Source organism: Chlorocebus sabaeus, chromosome 9 (assembly GCF_047675955.1).
Source record: "Chlorocebus sabaeus isolate Y175 chromosome 9, mChlSab1.0.hap1, whole genome shotgun sequence".
In the NCBI taxonomy this organism is placed as follows: Eukaryota; Metazoa; Chordata; class Mammalia; order Primates; family Cercopithecidae; genus Chlorocebus; species Chlorocebus sabaeus.
The window spans coordinates 91,148,118-91,172,345 of NC_132912.1; the positions used below are offsets into that span (position 1 = coordinate 91,148,118).

Below are 24,228 nucleotides of genomic sequence, written 5' to 3' on the forward strand. Positions count from 1 at the left end.
TCTTGTGACCTCTCCCCACTGTGGATCACTGTGGATGGTGGTCACCCAGCCTCTGCTGGAAACGTTTTGGGCTGGCAGAAAGAAACTCCCAGAGGTCTGCTCCACATTGGAAAGCTCTGCTTATTGAAAATTTCTTTCTGATATTAGCTTCAATCACTTTCCTACTGCTACCAGTCTTGGTTCTGCCCTCTGGAGCACCTCAACACAAGGCCAGTTGGCTGCCTGACTGCTTATTGTACAAATACAGAAAAAATATAAAGAAACAAATGAAAAATTTTCAAAATCCCACCATCTTGAAGACCTTGAGTATTTCTTTTGGTCTTAATATATGTACACACATAAATGCATGTTATACTTACTTGATGTTTTTTAGAAATTAAAAGCATCCTGTATTCTTGATTTAGCATTACATATTGTGGGTTTGTTCTTAACATTATATCACAAAAAATATCCCATATAGAAAAATTTGCTTTAAACCCACATTTTAAAATGACTGCATTACATTCCACTGTTTTGATCTATTAGAATTTATTCAACCATTTCCTATTAGTGTTGATTTAGGTTATTTCCAGTTTTCCACTGTCATAACTAATGCTTAAATAAACATATTGCAAATAAACCATTGTCTGCATCCTTGATTATTTCTGTAAGCCAGATTCCTAGATGTAAGTTATTGAGTTAGAAAACATGCTTAAAAAAACACTTGATACATATTGCCAACTTACTATGCAAACAAGATGTGAAAATTTTTACTTCTACCAATCATTTTAATCCCTGATTAGAATTTAGTCATTCAAAAAAAAAAAGATGCCAATTTGATAGGTTAAAAATTACATTTCATTATAGTTTTGAATTTGTATACTTTTTGTTTACTCATAAGACAGAACATGATTTTAAATATAAACACACATAAACATATATGCGTACACATTTTGATTACTCATGAGGCAAAACATGTTCATATATATTTGTGTGTGTATATTTTTTCCCATTTGTTTTGGTGTTTCCATTAAACAGGGTGTTTAAAGAAAAAGAAATAGATTGAGTCTATTTCTCTGCTAGAGAGAGGGGCCTCATGCTTCTTGTTGATTTGCAAATGCCCTTCTCCTCTTTGTAAGTTTAAGAAATATCAACTTCTTTATTTATGGTGGTAAATATACATAACATAAAAGTGATGATTTTAACCATACTTAAATGTGAAGTTCTGTGGCATTAAGTACATTCACACTGTTGAGCACCCATCAGCATCATCCATCTCCAGAACTTTTTACCTTTCCAAACTAAAACTCTGACCCACTCGACACTCACTCTCCATTGCCCCCTTCTCCCAGCCCTTGGCAACTACCATTCTATGTTCTGTCTCTATGAAGCTGACTGCTCTAGATTCCTCATATAAGTGGAATTATGTAATTTTTTTTTGTGATAGGCTTATTTCACTTTGCATAATGACTTTACGTTTTATCCATATTGCAGCACATCAGAATTTCCTTCCCTTTGAAGGCTAAATAATAGTCCATTGTATGTTTATACCACATTTTATTTATCTACTCATCTATCCATGGACACTGGCATTGCTTCCACCTTTTGGCTGTTGTGAATAAAGATGCTATGAACATTGGTGTACAAATGTCAGTTCAAGTCCCTACTTTCACTTCTTTTGGATAGATAGACATCCAGATGTGGAATTGCGGATCATATGGCAATTCTATATTTCATTTTTAAAGAAATTGCCATATCATTTTCCATAGTAGCTACATCATTTTACATTCCTACCGGCACTGCACAAGGGAATCCAATATCTCCACATCCTTGCCAACATTTATCTTCTGTTTTGCTTTTTGTTTTGCTTTTAAATAATAGCTATCCTAAAAGCTGTGAAGTGGTATCCTATGGTTCCTTTAAAAAAAAAAAAATCAAATAAAACCTGACTGTGTGCTCTAATTTCCAGGAAGTCATATGGGAAATCCAGTGGCCATCATCCATGGGCTCTTCCCACATCCTAGAATCACACCAGCACTTGGTACCTAAAAATCAAAGGAATAGCCTTCAACCCTAGTGCCACCCACCACAACGGCCTCTGACACCTTGTCTACACTAATAGTGGTTCTTTGCTTTCACAGAACATATATAGACTTGGAATGGGGAGGGTTCTGGCTCTATAGGTGGTCTTGCTAACTTTTTGAGGAACTGCCACCGAGCAGGACCCCCTAATTTTACATCTTTATCCCAACCTTGTCCCACTTATTTTAGTTATAAAAAATTCTACCAGTTGGCTTTAAAATACTCTGCATAATTGTTGTCTTCTGTTAATTTTCAAGTTATTATTTAAAACATATAGATATATAAAAAATTAGCATATTCCTTTGAACGCAGGCCTCGGTTTTAATACATTTTAACATTTTGCCTCATAAAAACTCTTGCACAGGGGTAAAAAAAGAAATGTGCAAACATATTTATTGCAGCAATGTTGCAGTAGTAAAAATTTGGAGCAACCTAATGTCTATCAATGGGGAAATGGACAAATAAACTGATATATTCATAAAATGGAAGAGTGTACAGTAGTAAAAATCAACAGAATATATCTATGTATATTGACATGGAAAAATACTAAAAATACAACACTGGGGAATAAAGTTCTAAATACATACAATATGCTATAAAATTAAAAACACACAGAACATTACCATAATTTATGGATACATACATATGATGTCAAAGTGGGAAAATATGGTGGTGTTACTACAATTAAAAAGGCATGTAAGCTGGGCACGATGGCTCACATCTGTAATCCTAGCACTTTGGGAGGTTGAGGCAAGAAGATCACTTGACAGGAGGAGTTTGAGTCTTACTTGGGCAACATACTAGTAACTCATCAGTACAAAAAAAAAAAAAAAAAATTAGCCAGATGTAGGGGCGTGTGCCTGTAGTCCCAGCTATTTGGGCGGCTGAGGCAGGAGGATCCCTTGAGCCCAGGAAGTTGAGGCTGCTGTGAGCCATGATCAGGTCACTATATTCCAGCTTAGGTGACAGAGCAAGACACTGTCTCTAAAAACAAAAAAAAACTCAAAAACATACGAATAATAAAAAACAAAAAATAAAATAGATGGACTTTAGCTCTATCTGTATCATTTTTAACTCTTAAAAAATTGAGCCAAAATTTTAACTTCTGTTGTTTACTCTACTTTAAGGACATACTTTTATTATAAATTGTTGTATATGTATTTTTCTTAACTGGTCTGTAATCTTTTAGTTTTGTTTTCTAAGAGATTTAAAATATAATCAAGTAGACTTATTTGTTTCTTTATGATTTCTTTTGTTAATTTATAGAACTTCTTTTGCAACCTAGAAATAGGTTAAATATTTATCTATATTTTCTTCTATATGGTTTTTGGGGAGGCATGTATTATATATTTGTTTATATTTATCCCTTTAATTCATCTGGAAATTATAGTAATGTATGTTAGAATCAAGTTTGATTTTTTGCTAAAACTAAATACCTTGCCAATTTTCCTCAAATTATTTGTAAAATATTTATTGCTTTCTCATTGATTCAGTTATCACATTAAGGGGTTATTTTATAGTTATTATTTCCAATGATTTGTATCAATTCCTGAATCAACAGTAAACTGCTTATTTATCTAATTTTATCATATGTCATAACAGCAAATAAAAGTGCCATTTTGCAGGAAGGTACTTACTACCTTCTTGCTCAAATTTGTTAGTTATTTTTACCTGTTAATTTGTTTCCAGATGGATTTAAAATTATTTTTTCAGGTTAATGAAATCCCACTGTGATTTTGTGCAACCTATAAATTAATCAGGGGATAATGGAAAAAATTCATAATATTTGCTATTTCCCTCTAGGGACATGGTATATCCTCCCTTATTCAAATGTTTCAAAATATCATTCCATAAAATTTTGGAAAGATTTCCTTGCATAAATTCTGGATCCTAAAGGTAGTCCTTTGTTGATTATAAATCATGCTACTATAAAGACACATGTACATGTATGTTTATTGCAGCACTATTCACAATAGCAAAGATTTGGAACCAACCCAAATGTTCATCAATGATAGACTGGATTAAGAAAATGTGGCACATATACACTATGGAATACTATGCAGCCATAAAAAAGGATAAGTTCATGTTCTTTGCAGGGACATGGATGAAGCTGGAAACCATCATTCTCAGAAACTATCACAAGGACAGAAAACTAAACACTGCATGTTCTCACTCATAGGTAGGAACTGAACAATGAAAGAACACTTGGACACAGGGCAGGGAGCATCGCATACTGGGGGGCCTGACAGGGGGTCGGGGGTTAGGGGAGGGATAGCATTGGGAGAAATGCCTAATGTGGATGACAAGTTGATGGGTGCAGCAAACCAACATGGCACATGTGTACCTATGTAACAAATCTATACGTTGTGCACATGTACCCTAGAACTTAAAGTATAATAAAAGAAAAAAAAAGATAGTCCTTTGTATTCTGTTTTTTGTTAACAACATTATATATAAGATATATTTGCTTTGATTATTTTGGCATACAGAAGAGTTATTAACCTTTGAATGTTTGTAATTCAACCACTCTATTTCTCATCAATCTAAAAGTTGGTGTACTTGAGTTTTCTAGGAGTATAATCATATTCACACAATTTGTAACCACTTTGTCTTCTGTTTCCCAACATTCACACCTCTTAAATATTTTCCATGCCTTAATGCATACCCTAGAAATTTTAGAATATTGATGTAAGAATCTTTGACTTCTCCCTAATTTAAAATAGATGGTGTTAGTGATTTATTCTTAATTGTAATGTTTGTTATAGTTTTAAAATAGAAGTCCTTATTCCTTTAAGGTAGTATCCCCTGTTTCTGAATTTATTATAATGTTTTAGCAGCAATGTATATTAAATTTTGCCAAATTTAACTTTTAACAAATTTCAGCAGATTTGTCAACAAATTTCAGCATCTATTGAAATAATTATAAAGTTTTTATTGTTTCAAGTATTAACATTTCTTAGTATTAACAGTTAAAATGGTTTATTTAGTGAGTGGGTTTCCTGATTTTAGGCACGTAATTAATGGGTTTCCTGCTTCTAGGCAAATCCTTGTAGCTCTTTCCTGTAATATAGAGCTAATTGCTTAGAGTGCTGTTCAGCCATGATGGTGAACATCTCAATTTCTCAATTAGGCGACACTTGCCAATTGTTTTTTTCTCCACAATGGTCTCTGTATCACTAACATTCAGTTTTCTGACAGTCTTTGGGTTCATAGAAAATAGTTTATTTTCCAAAGGACAAATAAACATGGCTTATTGTAATGGTTAAAATATATGGTGCAAGATTGAGGTTGGCAACTGTCTTGCAGAAGTGGGTGCAACTAACTCTAGGCCTAACTCTTGCCACCTTTAGAGCAATTCAATTTAAAAAGTATCGAAAAAGTAAGAATGTCAGTCAATAATCCTGCTTGCATGTCATTGGTAGGTGATAAAAATCACAATAACAGAATACACTGCTACAGCAGCTATACTGATTGTTTGCACAAGGACGGCACCATTCCCCACCTCTCTCCCATGCTAGCACACACGTGTGCACACACAACACACCAACTACACAGAGATGGCCCATTTTAAGTACTGTATTTCTAATGGTAGAGCCACTCTCCCGCCTTCCGATCACCTCTTCCAAAATACAATGGGATGTAGTATAAAGTGAGGACTTTCTGAAATCACCTAATGACTTTGAATAGAAACCACATAAAGTAAATATAGATACTGTTGTAATTATTGCCTCTGTTAAGGACGAGGTTAGTACATTTTTGCTCTATGGGATAATTCTGTGTCAGCAAGATTTTCCTTTGGCACTTACTAATGTTAGAATAAAAACAGTTAATTAGTCAAATGCATTCATTCATTCTTTGGATCAACAGGTATTTACTGAGTAACTCCTATGTGCCAGGTCCCGCTTTTGTGGCTATTGCAGTTTTGGCAGCAAGTAGATATTGAACAAGTAAGTACACATGGGATAAGTATCACAAGAGTGGGGAGACTAGATCAGCTGGGGGAGAACACAGTGCCATGAAAGGTCTGTGAAAGAGCACAGCCACAAACCATGCACAGCATTTATTCATTCAAGAGTAAGACTTTTTGAAGAGGCCAACCTTACAGTAGCACTTAAGTACAGTCACCAGTGAGCTCTACTAATACTGAAGTGGCTTCCTAGCTAGATCTAAAGCTACCTATGGATGCAGTGATGGCTATCAAAGGGAATTATTTTCCTAAGTCATATTTTACTATTATAATAGTAATAATAATGGCCAGCATTTATGGAGTGTTTTTTCTACACAGGACACAATGCTTACACTTTGCATGTACATACTATAACCCTCAGAATAATCCTACAGTAGGTAAAATTGTATCCACATTTCATAGACGAGGGCCCTGCGGCTCAGAGACAAAGAAATTGGACCAAGATCATACATCTAGTAAGTGTCAGATTCAGGATGTCACTGACCCCACCAGGAATTGAACTCTTTAAAATGAAGGCCAGGGACAGGAAATGAATCTGCATACTTAGCCAAACACTTAGGAGTGTGAAATAACTCACCCCTAGTTTTTGCAGTGTTTCGGAGATTCACTAATCTTCAGCAGAATCCAATCCAAGCGTGCAATTCTTTGCATTCAGCACAAATGGTTGCTAAGAGAAAAGACAACGTTCTTGCAGAGAATGCTTCTATTTTATACTATCACTACTCCTGATAAGGACCTTTCCTAGTGTCTTTCCAGGACTACATTAGAGCAAAACACCTTTTCCCCAGGTAAGTTGTCTACTTACTCACTGTAGCTGGAAAAGAGAAAGTGGCCCAGAACTGGTCACCAGGAGACACTGCTATTCTGTCTCATGGTTTTGTAGCAACCTAGAGCTTTTAAGCTTCTGGGTTTAACCATGTTTTGCTATCAATCCACTAACCCTCATGCTTTGCTATCAATTCACTAACTCTCCTTATCATCAATTGTCCTGTGTCCTATGTGAATATAGAGGAAATTGGCCTTCACAGAGGCCTCAGAGGCACGAGGTTAAACTCTTCCTCCCCTCTCCTCTCTCCTCCTCCCCCCTTTATGATCAACATCATCACTGTTATTATTTATTAAGTACTTACTGTGTATTCAGCATTCTCTTAAGGTTTTATGTAAACGTAAGCCTCACAACAATCTTATGAGGTAGTTATCATTAACTTATTTTGCCGATGATAAAGGAAGCTAAGTGAGATTGTTTAACTGCACAAGGTCACACAATGAGGGGCAAACTTTAGATTAAAGCGCAGATCTAACTGCAGATGATGTGTTCTTAACTGCAAAGTTACAGGCTTGCCTTAAGGGATTTACAACGTGGCATAGGATCAAGGAACAATGGACCAGATGTGTGGATCAAAGATAAGACCATATTTACATAAAGTGATAGGTTTAAGATTTAGAGGTTCTCCTTGGACCCCTGAGTGTCTACAGACAGATGTGTGGGGGGAGGGGTTGAACCTAAAACAGGGGTCAGTAAACATTTTCTTAAAGGACCACATAGTAACTATTTTAGATTTTGCAGGCCATATGGTCTCTGTCAAAAACACTTATCTCTACTGTTGTAGTGCAAAACAGTCACAGGTAATACACAAATGAATGGGTGAGGCTGTGTTCCAATAAAACTTTATTTACAAAAACAAGCAGCTGGTGAGCAGGCATTAAATGGCATACAAATTCTATGTGCTCATATGCATAGTTGTCTTTGTTGTTATTATTAGGAGAACCATAGCTTTCTATAGTTTCTTAAACAGGTTCAACAACCAAGATGGTTAAGAACTGGTCTAAATGGTTTCCAAACCTCTCTAAGCTTAGATATTCCACAGGGTTCCATAATTCATCTAGCCTTTTACAACCCGTTAGAGATTCTTTCTCCTTAGCAGGCTCTTTTGTGGGATTCTGCTGTGAACTGTTGAGTGGACAACAATTACTGTCTATTGAGAAGGAAACATGAATCATATTACCATTCAACCTTCCTTGGTTTACCTGGTCAGATGATACTGGCTAAAACACAAATACATTCCAGACTGAAATACAGCAGTTTGGTCCTGCATCAGATCGTCTGATGTTTGCTGAGGCTTTTTTCTCCTGCCAGAGACCTCTTTCTCTGTTCTGCTGAGCTTTCTGCACAGTAAGAACTTACTTGTGCTGACCACACTAATATGCAGTTTGGATTCTGAAGTCAGCCAGGTCGACCCAGGTATGGTGTGGAGGGGAGGGATATTGCTGGATGTATTTGACTGAGGCTTCTCTGTATTTGTTCAGGGATCTTTTCTCCCCAAAGGAAACATTTCTCTTAGGATTCCCTGGCTTCACGAATTAGAGCATTTTATTCACTGCCTGTGACCTTGTCAACATGTGTCAACAGGTACCTCTACTCTGCCTCCCACTGCAGGGGTCTTGTCTTCTCCCAAGTAGAATCTCTGGGTGGGGATTGCTGATTATATTCCATTGTGCCCACTAGAGAACCAGGCTTTGCACACATGTGACAAGAAGAGTAAAGAATTGGTGTAAAGAAACTATACAAGTCATGTTTTAGTTTATTAGCACTGAGATCCCTGAAAGCTATGGCCAGTTTTAAATTCTTGCATCATTTTCGAAAATCAACATAAGGGTTGTCCAATCAACTTGAATAACAAACAGGATCATCCCTCTGGGATGGCTTCCAGCTTTAAATTTTAAGAACAGCCACAACAAAACCCTGATATATTAAAACGTGGAAGTACAAATACTATGAATGATAAGGTGATTGCATTCATATTCCAGGTTTTTCTGAGAGTGTAGGCATAGGAGAAGTGGCAGGAAAAAGAAATAGAAGGGGAGGAAGAAATGGCAGAAACTGGAAGAAAAGAAGAGAGCAAAACAAGGGGAACAAAGAAACAAAGAGGAATCAGATGGAAAGTGAGTCTGTACTGTAACCAGCTACTGCTGGGTTGAAATTCAGTGTCATTAGCATGCAGCTATTTCTCACAGCAAGTACCCCCCAAAGAAGGAAATAAACCAGCAAATGAAAGTAACAGGAGTATAAATCACTTAGCCAGTACTTATGGAGACTTTATCCCATATTAGACTCCTGTATATATCACATCAGGATTAGTGTTAACTCTCTGAAATGAAACATCAATAAGAAGACCACATGGTGCGGACTGTACCCCCAACTAATATTTCAGTTCAGTTTTAATTATCATGTTCATCTGGCAGCAGCATGGTGCCTGTAAATAGAAACGGGTCATGAGGGGCTTAGACTCTTGTCCTGGAATATCATTACATGACCTTGGTTGGCCAAGTTCTGTGCCTTGGTTTCCTCATTTGTAAAATGTAAATAAGAATTCTCTACTCTGCTTATTTCACAGAGGTGTTAGAAGGATGAAAAGTGAAAATACACACACACACACACACACACACACACACACACAGAGGCATGCTTGGATGAGTATAAAATGCCAGAAAAATGTAAAATTGACCCTGTTCTCTTCAGTTAACAAGGTAGTGGGGAGGCGGGGGGTGGGGACCATGGCATTTTGCACAGAAGGCTTGGTGACTCAATGAAGTGTCTTCCTCCCCCCACCCTCCCCCAGTAATATCTGGTCTGGGATTATTGCTGCTTTCTCAATGTTTTTAGACATACTTTTCTCCTTCAGAAATGCCAAAGGTGAAAAATACTATTTCACTGCTATAATTTGTCACCCTTGCTGCCTGAGCAAGACGTGCATAGACAGTTTAGTAATTAAGCTTTTCAACACTGCATCATAAAGTTTTATTCTGGCAAAGGCTATATTTATCAGCTAACAAGTATTAAATCACCCCACTGCTCATGCCGTTTCTCACTTGAATACGCTCCTTTCAAAACAGAACAGCTTTCCTTGGCTGGCTTGATTAATAAAAGTTCTTGTTTGGAAATACTGTGATGACGTGTGGCCCCATGGGGCTAGCATACATACACCTTGGCCAGTGTTCTACCTGGTGCTGACTCCGATCTCTCAGGGGAGTTTGATACCGTAGCCCTGTGTCTCTCAGAGCATCCTGGCCAGCTGAATTTTATGGCTCTCTGGGATGGCTTCCAGGAGGAGATATTTCTACCATTTCATTTCTAATGGGGAAGAAGTGAAAGAAAATCTAAATGTAAAATAAGTTTTCAAAATAATTAAAATAGCAAAGAAACAATGATCTACATATTAAGTAGGGTTTTTCCTCATATTGCTATAGTCTTATAAAAACAGATGAAGAATTAGAAAGAATAGATATTAAAAGTCATTAGCAATGGCTTAGAGGAGTACCCTCTCCAAGCAACCCATCCCAGCTTTACAAATCCTTTCCCCCCCTCCTTTGGAGGACATAAATTCATAAAATAAATATAGCATTGTTTTTAAAGGCTCCGGGTGCTTTCAGTCAATGGCTCTAGAATTATATTTGTTAAAAACAAAATAGTTAATTTGAATGAACTTTCTACCGTATTTTAAGGGTAAATATGGTAGAATATGGAAAAAGGAAATGTGGTACATACATACCATGGAATATTATGCATCCATAAAAAAGAATGAGATCATGTCCTTGGCAGGAACATGGATGGAGCTGGAGGCCATTATCTTTAGGAAACTAATGCAGGAACATAAAACCAAATACCACATGTTCTCACTTACAAGAGGGAGCTAAATGATAAGAACATATGGACACACAGAGGGGACAACAGAAAGTGGGGCCTACCTGAGAGTAGAGGGTGGGAGGGAGGAGAGGATCAGGAAAAATAACCAATGGGTATTAGGCCTAACTCCTGGGTGACAAAATAATCTGTACAACAAATCCCTGTGACACAAGTTTACCTCTATAACAAACCTATATATGTATCCCTACATTTAAAATTTTGAAAATATAAATAAAGACAAATGTTAGTCAAATATGGGCCAAAATAACAAAAAGTCACTCTTTTTCATCATTTCATAGAGACTACAAATTTCCTTCTTCCTCTTCCTGCTTTCAAAATAAGTGACATTAATCACATGTTGGCATTTAAGTTTTTCGCCAATTTATTGCTAAGAGGAAACATACAATAATATGCTATATGGTCATAAAACCCACTTTGCAGCCATAGAAGCAAGTTCTGCCTGTGCCTGTGTATGTATATGTATGACAGTGGACATGTAAGTGTGAAACTTTAAACACTATTAGAGTAAGAAGTCTTTTGTTGAACTTCTGTTAGTTTGAGAGGCTGCAATAATTTTTCCCCTTTCAAAACGCTGGAATAGAACCCATCATTTTGCTTTCCAAATTAGCAACAGGTAGCTGGTTTGGAAGGCTGGAGATTGATTTCTCTCCAGCTAGCAAGTCGAGGGGACAGGTCACTGAAGCATGTGGGTGATATGCTGAACCACCAACTTGGCAAATATTGAACTATTTTAAGTGCATCTATTTTATGGTTCAGTAAATTTTTTGTTGTGTTAAATTCATTAAACTTGACACAGTCTAAATGCCACAGCACATAGTGGAGAGCCCATAAAGTAACAGCACCAGCCATAAAAGATAGCAAAAGGTAAGGATCAATATATTTTCTCTCTCAGTTTCTATTTAATTTTTATCTTTCATATTAGGACTGGGATTTGTTTTAAAGTTAAAAAGTACTGTGTGGCTGGGAAAATCAACTGGAATCTTATTATTTTCTGAAAATCTGAAGGAAAGTCTCTTTGTCAGTCAAGTTGCCCTCCACGCTAAGATGATGACATATATGACCTACAATTCAGGATCACTTAATAACTTGGGGGATAAATGAGAAATAAGAATTACACTCTGTTACCCACATTTTGGAAAAATCTTGTTTCGTATAATTTGCAAAAATATTGATTCAAGGATACATCTGAAGACTTAAGATGGGGCCTTCATAATGTGATTATTCTTTATTCAGAATGGAAATTTTCATAAGGATAATCAAGTTTTTGGCACATAAACTGTTATCGTGATTTAATGTAATTTTTTTGAGAGAGTCGTTTGTTATTTTTTAAGTACCACTTTTCTTCCAACAAGGAGTAGTCAAAGCAATTCAGAAAAGTCGGGAAGGTGCAAGGTGCAAGGAATTTCCATTCTAGCATGGGTTGTAACTATCAAAATTACAAAATTGATTTTATACTCCACATGAAAAATGACAATAAGTGAAGAACAATTTTCCAGTAATTTTTCTTAACAAAATAGAAAACAATCAATAACAGAAAATTGTGAAAATAAAAACCCAGTGTACATGTAGAGAATAAGGATATAAGCACTAAATATAATTCTTTAAAGCTTCCAGAACACATAGGGCAGAAGTGATGCAGCCATCAAAGTTGGACTGAGTAAATCCATCCCCTCCACATGCAAGGAAAGGTTTGTGATGCAGAGTCATTTGGCCAGGACAGTTGGCAGCAGCATTTGTAACCTGAAAAAGTAAAAAGAAGACTGCAATTGATATTCTGTGCTCTATTGTGCTGTCATGGCAACACCGACCTGGAAAAGGCTAGTCTACCTGGAGAAATCAAGATTTCTCACAAGAAGCACCAGAAAAAACAAACAAACAAAAAATGCACACACAAGAAATAAAAAACAAACCAAGACTCACTAAACTCCCCCCAACCCCAGTTCAAGTGTTTATATTTATATTCATAAATGTTTAAATTTTCAGTTATTAGATAAGATAATCAGAAGTGGGTTGAACTTCAAAATTAGTAGGGCCTATGGTCTGAATGTTTATCCCCCTCAAATTCATATGTTGAAGTCCTAACCCGAGGTGATGGTATTAGAAGGTGGGGCATTTGGGGAGGTGATTAGGTCATGGGCAAAGTCCTCATGAATGGAATTAGTGCTCCTTATCAAACAGGCCCAAGGAAGCTTGTTGGTCCTTTCCACCATGTGAGGACACAGCCAGAGGTGCCATCTATGAGAAAGGGGGCTCTCACCAGACACTGGATCTGCCAGTGCCTTGATCTTGCACTTCCCAGACCTCAGAACTGTGAGAAAGACATTTCTGTTTATTAGCCACCCATTCTATGGTATTTTGCTATAGTGGCCCAAATTGACCAAGACATCCTTCTTCAGTTTCTCTCCACCACTCCTCATCCCATGGTTCTTTCTTCCTCACACATTTCCTGAGTGCTGTTCTGGCCCAGGCCCCATGCTGAGCACTGGAGCAGGAGAATTTTAAAATTTCACAACCTTGTCTTTAAGGAACTTTCAGTCCTGAGAGGAAGACTGACCCCAAAGCAGTCTTTTTTAACAGCTTATTTTCATATCTGAACGTATGAAAAAAGGCACAGAGTTTGTTTTCTGGAGAAAATATTCTCAAAATTTGGATGGATGATGGCTAATAAGCATTTGCAGTAAGGAGAATGAGTGGGAGGTGAATGTAGTTACGTTGGACACCGAGATGACTTGCCCACTGAAGCACCAAAAACCCTCTAAAAAACCAGAATATGAAAACTTGCTGTAATGGCCATCTCGCTTGGGACTGCTTCACTGTACAACTTCAGGGGGCTCCATTCACATGGATGATAATATGACAGTTCTGGTCTCTCCTAAACAATGTTTTCATGGACAGTAATAGAGTAAGGCCTATGAGGATTTACTTATCTGAAAATCGGGAAAAAAACATCAAGAAATGTAATAAATGCTATTTAAATTATGGTGCTGAGATCTTTGTTCTAGATAGGCTGAGTCAGTATATTCCCTTCAAGTTTTTTTTGTTTTCTTCTAGAGATAGGGTCTTGCTCTGTTGTCTAGGCTGAAGTGCTGTGGCATGATCATAGCTCACCGTACTCTTGAACTCCTGGGCCAAGAGATTCTCACGCCTTAGCTTCCTGGTAGCTAGGACTATAAATGCGCACCACCATGCCTGGCTAATTAAAAAAAAATTTTTAGAGATAGGGTCTCACTATGTTGTCCAGGCTGGTCTTCAACTCCTGGTCTCAAGCTATTCTCCTGTCTTGGCTTCCCAAAGTGTTGAGATTACAGGCATAAGCCACCATGCCTGGCTTACAGAGCCTACAGTTTTCTTAAAGCAGAAAAACTTTGCCATAGTTATTTTTTATGTATATGTTATATTTGCTTTTTAAATAGGGATGGTACTATTATTTCCCTGTTGAACCTCTAAAGACATGGGCCTCTGTAGACCTGTGTCACTCAGATATAAACATGAAATATTAAGAGCATCCTCTCACTTTTCTGGAGGTCTCTTACAGCAACATCATGTATCACAAACATAACTGATAATCTTGAAATCAGCAGACAAGATCTTTGAGTGGCTAAAATAGGCAGTACATAGTGCTGTCACTGAAGCGCAGACTTGGTTATTCAATTAGAGCTTTTAACCTGCTTTAGATAGAATTTTATCAAGTTGGATTATTTAATTTGTCAGTAAAACACTACAGGAGGAAGCAAATGGCTAGGATCCTAGATATTAGTGATTTCAGAATGTGATAACCAATAGTCTAATAGCAGGGGATATGTATTAGTTCATTCTCACACTGCTATTAAGAACTTCCCTGAGACTGGGTAATTTATAAAGAAAAGAGGTTTAATTGACTCACAGTTCCAAATGGCTGAGGAGGCCTCGAGAAACTTATAATCATGGAAGGGGAAGCAGGCACGTCTTACATGGTGGCAGGCAAGAGAGAGAGTGTGTGAAGGAGGAACTGTCAAACACTTATAAAACTGCCAGATCTCATGAAAACTCACTCACTATCATGAGAACAGAATGGGGGAAACTGCCGACATGATGCAATCACCTCCCACCAGGTCCCTCCCTCAACACATGGGGATTATGGGGATTACAGTTCAAGATGAGACTTGGATGGGGCCACAGAGTGAAACCATGTCAGGATGCTATATAAAAACTCAAAACCCAGACAAGACTGGAAAGAATCCTGGCAGTCTGGGTCAATTTAATGGAGAGGCAAATAACTTTCTGGCTCTTAACAGGAGCTGAGGGCATCAGTTATTAGCTGTCTTACAATCATTAATGCTCACCATATGGCCCCAGCTTTCAAGAAGCAATTCTAATATGCATAAAGTATTCATTGCTAGCATTTCTTGAATGCCCACTGCCTATCAAATGTTGTATATGCACACCTCATTTAATTCACATAGCAACCCTATGAGGTGGTTACTATTGTTCTTATTTTATACATAAGAAAGTAGAGGCTCAGAAAGATTACTACTTGCCCAAAGACGGAAAGTCAGTAGATAAAGAAACAGGGATTAGAACAGAGCAGGCTGACTCCAGAACTTACATTTCCAGCACTTTCAGAAATATTTCCATAAAGACTCGATTAAGTAAAACAAAACAACAATTTTTGATTTTTGTTTTGACTTAGATTTAATTTTTGACTTAGCTTTAGGCATCTGGAAAATTCACATCAATAGAATAACACATTCATACATATTCATATCTATACATATATGTGTGTGTTTATGTATAATTTGCACATACATAAATCTCCATTTGTGGTAAAATTTTGATATATTCCTGTTGACATCCCTGTATAGATAAACTGTGGCACTATTAAACATTGCACAAGTATTAACCAGGAAGGAGTTTAAGGAAAAGGGTTTTGCCCGGTCATGAGCCAGTAATTTATTGGTGCTGTGTAATTTAATTTGATGAGTGGTAAAACGCAGATGCCAGATCACATGGCTGGAAAACTGGGCCACTGATTAGCCAGTCGGCAGTTTGGATGAAATCAATCTCACTGTATTTAGGTGGAATCACCCATTTTGCAATTACCCAATGGGGAAAATATGAAAACATGGAGCGTGTATTGGCAAGCTCCTTCACCCATGTAAAGTAAGAGCCCTGCAGTGGAGGAGCACGTAATTGTCAAAGCCACAATCTCACAATAATGCAGCCTTTGGCTATGCTTTCAGCCACAGTGAGGAACCACAGCTCAATGACTGTGTTTAAGAGAGATGTCAGGGCTGAAACAACCCCTTGCAAATCCAGGTTGCTTTGGCTCACATGTGTGCCAGGGATGGTCAGAAAGAACTCTTGCCTGCTGTAGTGTAGCAAATGCAATGTTTCTATAAACTTAGGCGATAACTGGACTGGGTATACAAATAAAGCTGAAGAAGTGGTTTTATTTCTAAGCAATTTAAACCCATGTCAATGTGTTTTGTTATATAAAATGCAAACGCCTAAGCCCCACATGGAGAGCTCTTCATAACCAGGATCTTACTTTCATTCAAATCTCACCTCATGCCACTTCTCTCACCTTTGTCACCCTTGTCCTTGTCCCTTCTCTTGCCTTTGTCCTATCTATATTCAAACTCAGGTTCTTCTTCTTGTACTTCTGTGGCTTGGAACAAACCATTTTGGTGGGTGGTGTTGCATCATCCTCCTCTTTGCTGACAAGTAAATTGCTCATCCTTCAAGACTCAGTATAAACATCACCTGCTTTGAGGCATTCTTGCTCACCCAGGCAGGGCCAGTGCCTTTTCAGCATGTTATTTCTACCTATTATATTACTTGCTTTTTTGCACTGTAATGATGTCCATGCCTGTATCCTCCCCTCCTAGACTGCAAGCTTCTAAGAATAGGGGCTCTGACTCACTGATCTTTGTATCCAAGGCTGAGAACAGTGCCCAGACCATATGAAAGTGTGCAATAAATGTTTATTGAGTTAAAAGGTATTGTACACAGTTGATCAAATGAAGGTCTTGAGAGAAAACCTACACGAACAGTGTTATTCAGAGGCTCCCCATATAGTGGAGGAGAAGCTCAAATGGAGGCACTATTGTATTTAGAAGACTCTTAATAATGATGAATGAAGGGGTGTCCTCTGGCCTCAGACCGTGCACTGCTTTAATGACTGTCTCCTGTCATGTATTAAGTTGAACCACATAAACTTGCTGATTCTGTAGGTCAAAAATGGTAAAATATTGTCAATTTGTATATGGTTCAGCCTAATAGTTTCTTTGTATCATGATTACTAATTGTAAAAGTTCACACAAAAAAGTGCTTTTGGTGTGAAAATGAAATTAAAGATGAAAAGAAAGAGGTAGGCAGACAAGGAGGCTAAGTATTTCTTACCAAAATGACAGTTGATTATTAGCAAAATAATTCAAATAATGTCCATTCTTCCTTTCATATCTATGCTAAAGCTACAGTGCGTCCTTGGACTAGGAAACATTTACTCATAGAGAACAGTCATTTGTTTGGCCTATAGAGTGGCTTTATTTTAGGCTGACCTATTCAGCCATCCAGCCCATAATTTGGTTACTTAAACAAACCTTTCTGAAATATGGCAACAGGTGACACTCAAGAGGGTAGGCAAGAATTAAGATTTTATAAATTCTAATTCTAGATGTGCAACTAATGTGATTAGGGAGCTTGGACAATGAATAATCAAGTTTTTGCTGCTATGTTCCCTAACTTATACCATGAATGCAAATTATACCACATTTCATTGAATTTAAGGCACCACAAAACACAACAATATTTTATGTACCAATGAGAAAGAAAAATGGTGTCAACATGACACAAAAGTTTATTTTATACTTAATAGAAAAGTTCTTTCGGATTTATCTACGTGTGTCTTTTGCAAACATAAAAAGGAAATAAAAGAGAAATACATTGGTTAAGCCCTTCTAAAGGCTCGCATTTAGAGATGGACTTCTCTGAACCACTCTTTAACTCACACATGCTGATGTCTGATATCCATGCACTTCCCTATTCAGTCTGTCCTCTGTGCTGTCTAAAACACTGGCAACGTGGCATTTCTTACAAGGATATTCCACTGAATTATTTTTTCTAGGATTTTCTTCTGAGCTGCTGACACTGTTCTGCAAGTATGGATTATGCTTTTTTCTCTTCATTGGGAAAGAAAGGTTTTCAGACAGCAACAAGACTCATATTCTTTCCTCAAATTGTTCTTAAATAATTTGTTAGTTTAAATATCAAGAAGTTACAGCTGCCCACTCCAAGAGCACCAGAAATAACCAAGTTCACACATGTGAAAACTACATCTTGACTGTCTCCTGGTGTACACTGATGGGGTGGCATCTTATAGTTGAAGAAATACGGCAAGTATTAAGTAGGGTGATGGGAGAGGGATGGTAAATACTCCACAGTTTCTCAATGCACAACAAGTCAAAAGATAATGAATGGTAGGATCCTTTAAGCAGTGCTTTTTCAGTTAAGTAGCATTGTTGGTGTTAGGACTTCTAATGTCTTTAGCATTGCTGGTTTAAACACTCCATTTTCTCAGCTCACCCAAATGAGCAGCCTCAGGTGAAACTGACAGAGATATACTGGTTATCTAAGAATCCATTTGTTCATTTTCAGAGGTAAATGTACCAATTCCAGAACCAAGTCTGGTTGTCTTCCCAGATCATTCATCTTGCTGGGCAAATTTCCCCAACTGTATCATAGATTATGGGGGTGACACAGGTGCAGCAACTCCTGACAGACATCACTAATCAATCGTGGCAGTCTTTCCAGGAAGCCCAGCAGGGCGCCTCAGCATCCTTCTCCTTCGGTGCCTCAGGCAGTCACCACCAGTCAATTGGAGTTGGCACTTGAGAGGAATTCTATCTACCAACCCTGGATTAGAAGATTACAGAAGAAACACATAATTAAATATTCTTTACTGTTTCCTTCTCTCCTTTCCCATTAAGTTACAATAGCTTGATGCATTGCCTTTCTCCAAACCAGAGACACTTCAATGCCAAGAAACAGATCACATCAGGAGCCATTTCCCCTAGATGCTGCTGCAAACCCTGCTGCAAACCCAATTACAATTCCTTCTAATAACCTTCTAAGACCCCTGTCCAGGACACAACCCTTCTCTGGGTCACACAGGTGCTTTGGCTGCTGTGTGAAAATAAACTACAGGCGTTTTAGCTACAACCATAGTTCTACAAAATTGTATGCTAAAAATATCAGGGCTTGTGGAAAAAACAGAGTTGGGGGCAGATGACTCAAAGCCTATGGAACTTTGAGCCAAGCACTAACAAAACCAATAAACATCATAGTAAAGTGGCTAGTACAGTCAACATTCTCCCAGCCTCTGCATCTAGCTACAGTGGTATACTCTTTGCAGCCTAGATCCTGGGGCTTGTGTTTCTCCTTTGAGATATGGGTCTTGGAGGACAGTTGCTTCTAAAGTAGACCATTTTGAGCTAAATTGAAAGTATGATCTAGGATCATATTTCATCTGCCTTTTTCATCAGTCTGTCATGTTAATATAGGGGAAATATCTTTGTGGTTTCACCATCTGGACTTCCACTTTTGCTGAAGAGCTTAACGTGGTAGAAAACCAGCAGTTCTTTGAGCCATTGGAACAGCCATTATTTGCACTAAAGGAAAGCACGTTTGTAGATTTTAAGTTTTTATTCCTGAGACCTTCATATTTAGTAAGGCTTTATGTTTGCCCGTAAGAAAAGTTACTCCAATTACTTCAAAATATAAATGAGTTTGAAACCAATATGAGTCTCCTGATATTGATCTCTTATTTCTCAACCGCATACAAGGTAATTCACATTAAAACACACACACACACACACACACACACACACACACACACAAACCCTAGTTGCAAAGACTGTAGATAATTTTACCACTTTCTTATGTTACATTACCTTCCTGCAGGTCACTTTAATAAGCTTTGGGTATGCATAAGCCTTGACAGCAGATGGAGATATCTAAGCCATCACTTGTATTTTGATACTCACACTGCATCTTTTAATAACAATTTTCGGCCGAGCGCAGTGGCTCAGACCTGTAATCCCAGCACTTTGGGAGGCTGAGACAGGTGGATCATGAGGTCAGGAGATTGAGACCATTCTGGCCAACATGGTGAAACCCCGTCTCTACTAAAAAAAAGAAAAAGAAAAAAAAAAGAAAAAAAAATACAAAAATTAGCAGGGCATGGTGGCACGTGCCTGTAATCCCAGCTACTTGGGAGGTTGAGGCAGAAGAATGGCTTGAATGAGAGAGTCGGAGGTTGCAGTGAGCTGAGATCGTGCCATTGCACTCCAGCCTGGCAACAGAGTGAGACTCTGTCTCAAAACAAAAAGCAAAAAACAAAAAAAAATTTTTTTTCATCCACTCCAATGTCTGACAGTGACTTTTTACTTAAATTGTTCCTGAATTCAGAGAAATTTTATTGTTTACTGGTTGCACACTAACTTGACTGGGGAAAACTTTGAGTAATAATCTTCTTGCCTTGGCATTTCCCCTGCTCATTGCGTGTGTGAGGTATTGACCACACTGGCAATAATAAATAGCTATGAAGGCTAAGATGGTATGGAGCTGATTCATACTTTTTCTCACTTCCTTGCATTTCTCTACTCTGCTGCCAGGGTAAACCTAAGCCCATGCCATGGTACATAAACAGCAGAAATTGAATATTTGGTTAACTTGTTCCTTTATAGCCCCTATCTATGCAAAGCACAAAGGTAGTTTTTCCCAAAAGGCAATCTGTGGCAAGACGGAAAAAAAGTAGAATTCTGAGCGTTTTCATGGAGCTAAGTGCATTTTATATATATATATATATATATTTATATTTATATATTTATAAATCTGTTACGAGGTTGTAACTTTATTTTTTGGGTTATTCTTTTGTTTAAATTCTTGTAGCTGTGTTTTCGCCTTTTAAATTTTTAGTTGAAGAATTAAAAGATAACAATATTATCTTAGCTCCCAAAACATTTAGAGGGGTTTTACTGGTCCACGAAAATACAGAAAAAAATGCTTGGAACCACTGCTCTGGGGTAAGGCTTGACATGGCTTAAAGCAGAGTCTCCGTCAGTCTGAAGAATGTTTTCCACGAAAGGGAGGGATGGTGGCTAGGGAGGAGCTAACGTGAGCTTTGAAAAACCATCAGTAATTTCCATTATCACTGGATAACTTGAGTTTGGGTTTGGTAAGTTGATGAGTAATGTTTAAAAATGGAATGAAATCTTGTATAAAATGTATTTCCCAGAAATCTGCATAATCTCTTTTTTATACAAATATTACTCTAGATAGAACTAGAATCTACAGGAACACATGGTTCGTTTGTTCGCCCATGGTTAAATATTTAGGTGGTTAAATATTTAGGTAGTAACCATCTAAGGGTTGGAGAAAAATAGGGATTGAGGGAAAATGACTTAATCAAATGTAGAATAAATTCAAATTACATGTGGCCTAGAGAGTGAATGTGGTTCATATTGATTCTCTGTATATATCTCCCTAATCTTACCATATTCCCAAGGCATTGATTATAGCATTGATCACATGCCTGTTTACACACACAGGGAGAAGTGTCAATAAATGAAGGAGAGACCAGAACTTATTCTGATGTCAATGGAAATGACTGTTTACCTATTTGCATATAAGAAACTAGTCCAGGCACTCTGAAAAAGATATAACTTCAGTGTTGTAGCTACAGTGGAACAACACTATTAGCCACTGAGTAAAGTTCCATAATATAAGAAAGGAAGGGCTGGGACATGAAAGTTGAAAACAGGTTTATTTTTCATTATTTATTTATTTATTTATTTTTAAATTTGTACACAAAATATTTTCTATTGGCCAAATTTAAAATGTAATGTTTCTACTTCTACTAGGGGTGTATTTATCCTTAATGTTCTCCTATTTTTAAAAAATCCTTTTGGGGTTTGACAAAAATCCAACAAAATGTTGTTAATTCCTCTACACACAACTAACCAAAATGCAATTTGGTAAGAGATGTTTGATGTTTAAAAGCCTTTTGAGTCCTTAAAATAGCAAGCTATAGGGGCTGTGTCTTACTCATCTTTGTATTTCTGGTATCTATTACTCCACTGTATATGACTGGCATTGAATAAATATTTGCTCAAAGAATAAATCAACACAGGCCAACAAAAAAGCTAATTCAAAGTTTTGAAATTTTTGTATTCTCAGTGTTCAACTGATCTCTAAAAGTGGTGGAATTTTTTTCTCTATGAAAATAATTTTCTTTAGTTTCTGAGTCTCTAAATTTTGCTTTTCCGTCCCCGCCCTCCAAATAACTATGCTATTAACCACATTCTATTTTGTCACACTTAACCCCTCACCACTCTATCCCAGTTCCTGAGCAACTGAATTGCCCAGCACAACACCTATTCTGATTTAATTTTAAAAATTCTTTCTTAAAACAGTTGATTCTCTATGCTCAGATTTTTGTAGCAAAGTAGAAATCATACACATATGAAATGTATATGTTATATTATTAAGAAAAGTGAGGATAAAGATTATTTCTTAACCACACACTACACTGCATCTTACTAAAGATAAGTGATATTCCAAACTGGGATAATAATGATAAATTGGGGAGCTGATTATACCATTTAATCTATTTTTAGGTATCTTTCTTTGATAATTGAACCTCTTTCGGCCACAGATTTTTGAGACTCTCAGTTCTAATCATCTTATGCTACGGTACTTAATATTCATAAAGAGCTTTATCAACACATGGTTGCTTTCCTGCAGAGATGGTACATTTTTAATTGGTTCTTATGTGTTGTGTTCATCATTTCATCTTTCCTCTGTTCTACTCATCTCTCCAGTGTTCTATTATATTTAATGGTGATTTCATAAACTCATTTCTTTGTTGTGCTTTAGAGAAAGGTTTACTTGTATTGTGGACTCCTGATTACTGAGCTCTGTATCTGGTACTACAGAGAGCTGCTGCAAAATTACTATTGGTTGGAATACCCTAGGTGTGAAGAAAGCAATGTGGTTTGCTCAATTCTCAGTGGAGCTTTTCATTTTATTGGCATTTGTCTATTCTATTTTAATAAACCATTGGGTAGATGCAGGCAGAATGTGCCACAAATCAATTATATGATCCATGTAGTAGCTTTAGTGGCTCAAACTGCAAAGGACATACTTTGCTGAAATTGTATATTCAATTGTTGAGGTCTACACTGACTCTGTTTCGATCTATTCTATCTTTTAAAACCCTGAAAATACTGGAGCAAACTCTTTTGACGAGGACTTGTTCAGAACAAGCACACAATAAAGAATGAAATACGGTTTTCTCTAGTACTACTGAAGTAATAATGGACAGAACAACAGTCATATTACATTCGCCTTTAGAGTTTTTAATTTAATAGAAAATTGTTCTGCCCTTCAGCAAGTTTTAGTATATTCATTCATTAATTCTTCAAATATTTGTTTTGTTCTCAGTAGTTGCTGAGCACTATGGAAAGTGTGAGGGTACAAAAACCAGCTCCTTTCTGTAAATTGATTTAACAGATTTGGAATTCTTTTGTTTTCATCTAAATATAAACGCTCTGTCACACTTTCTCAAAGGATCCAATTGCTTGGGATTCTAGGATGCAAAGGACTGAGAATGCTTTCCATGATAAAGTCATGAGTCCAGAGATAAACTGAAAATCACTTTTCCTCCTGAACTGGGCCTCACTACTACCTCTTCCCCCTCTGTAGGTTGACAGCTGGTTGATTTCCTGCAGACTCAATTTTTCTGCACTTCTTCTCCCATTCCCTATTTATTCTTCTTGATGACCCATAAGCATGACATTGACATTTCTTCCTGGTTCTCATTCATGTTGAATGGACCCAATGACTTTATATCTGGGCCATAGGATTATGGCAAGAAAGAATGCAGCATTTTGATCTTCAGGTCTAGAAACGAACTTCCTTCTACTTTTAATACTGTGAAAATTAAATTAAAAGTATTAAAAAATTTAATACTGTGTTCCTTAGAAAGATAATAATGGAGAATAAAAAACAGGTGGTTTTAAAAGTCAGCTTAATTGAACCTATATACAGTAAAATTTATTTTTTGTGTGTATTGTTCTATATATTTTGACAACATATACAGTTGTGTAACAGCCACTACAAATAACAGAGAACATTTCCACCACCCCCTAAATTTCCCTTATGCCACACTGCAGTTAATCCCTTCCTCTCAATCACAGCCCCTGCTAACATTAATCTGTTTTTTGTCTCTACAGTTTTACCTTTTCCAGAAAGTCATACACACAGACTTTGAGTCTGACTTCTTTCACTGAGATGACGCTTCTGAGATTCATTTACATTATTATAAATATTTCTAGTTTGCTCCTTTTTATTACTGAGTAGTTTTTCATTTATGGATGTATAATATTTACCCACTTAGCAGGTAATGAATATTTAGGTTATTTCCACTATTCAGCAATGATTAAGAAAGCTGCTC

The 24,228-nt window shown here is 37.1% G+C and overlaps 1 protein-coding gene across 3 annotated transcripts in view; it reads right to left on the reverse strand.

Moving 5' to 3' along the window:
• Positions 1-830: 830 nt before the first annotated feature.
• Positions 831-24,228, reverse strand: part of RNLS (renalase, FAD dependent amine oxidase) — a 310,861-nt gene continuing 287,463 nt past the window's right edge. Inside the window, exon 7 of one of the 3 annotated variants that reach the window (XM_073019161.1) lies at positions 831-2,024. In XM_073019161.1, coding sequence (XP_072875262.1) covers positions 1,953-2,024 — 72 coding nt within the window. In that variant the 3' untranslated portion in view covers positions 831-1,952. Of the gene's footprint in view, positions 2,025-11,943; positions 12,474-15,316; positions 18,627-24,228 lie in introns of those variants that run through there. The other 2 variants (XM_007963473.3, XM_073019162.1) reach the window with 2 other exon arrangements.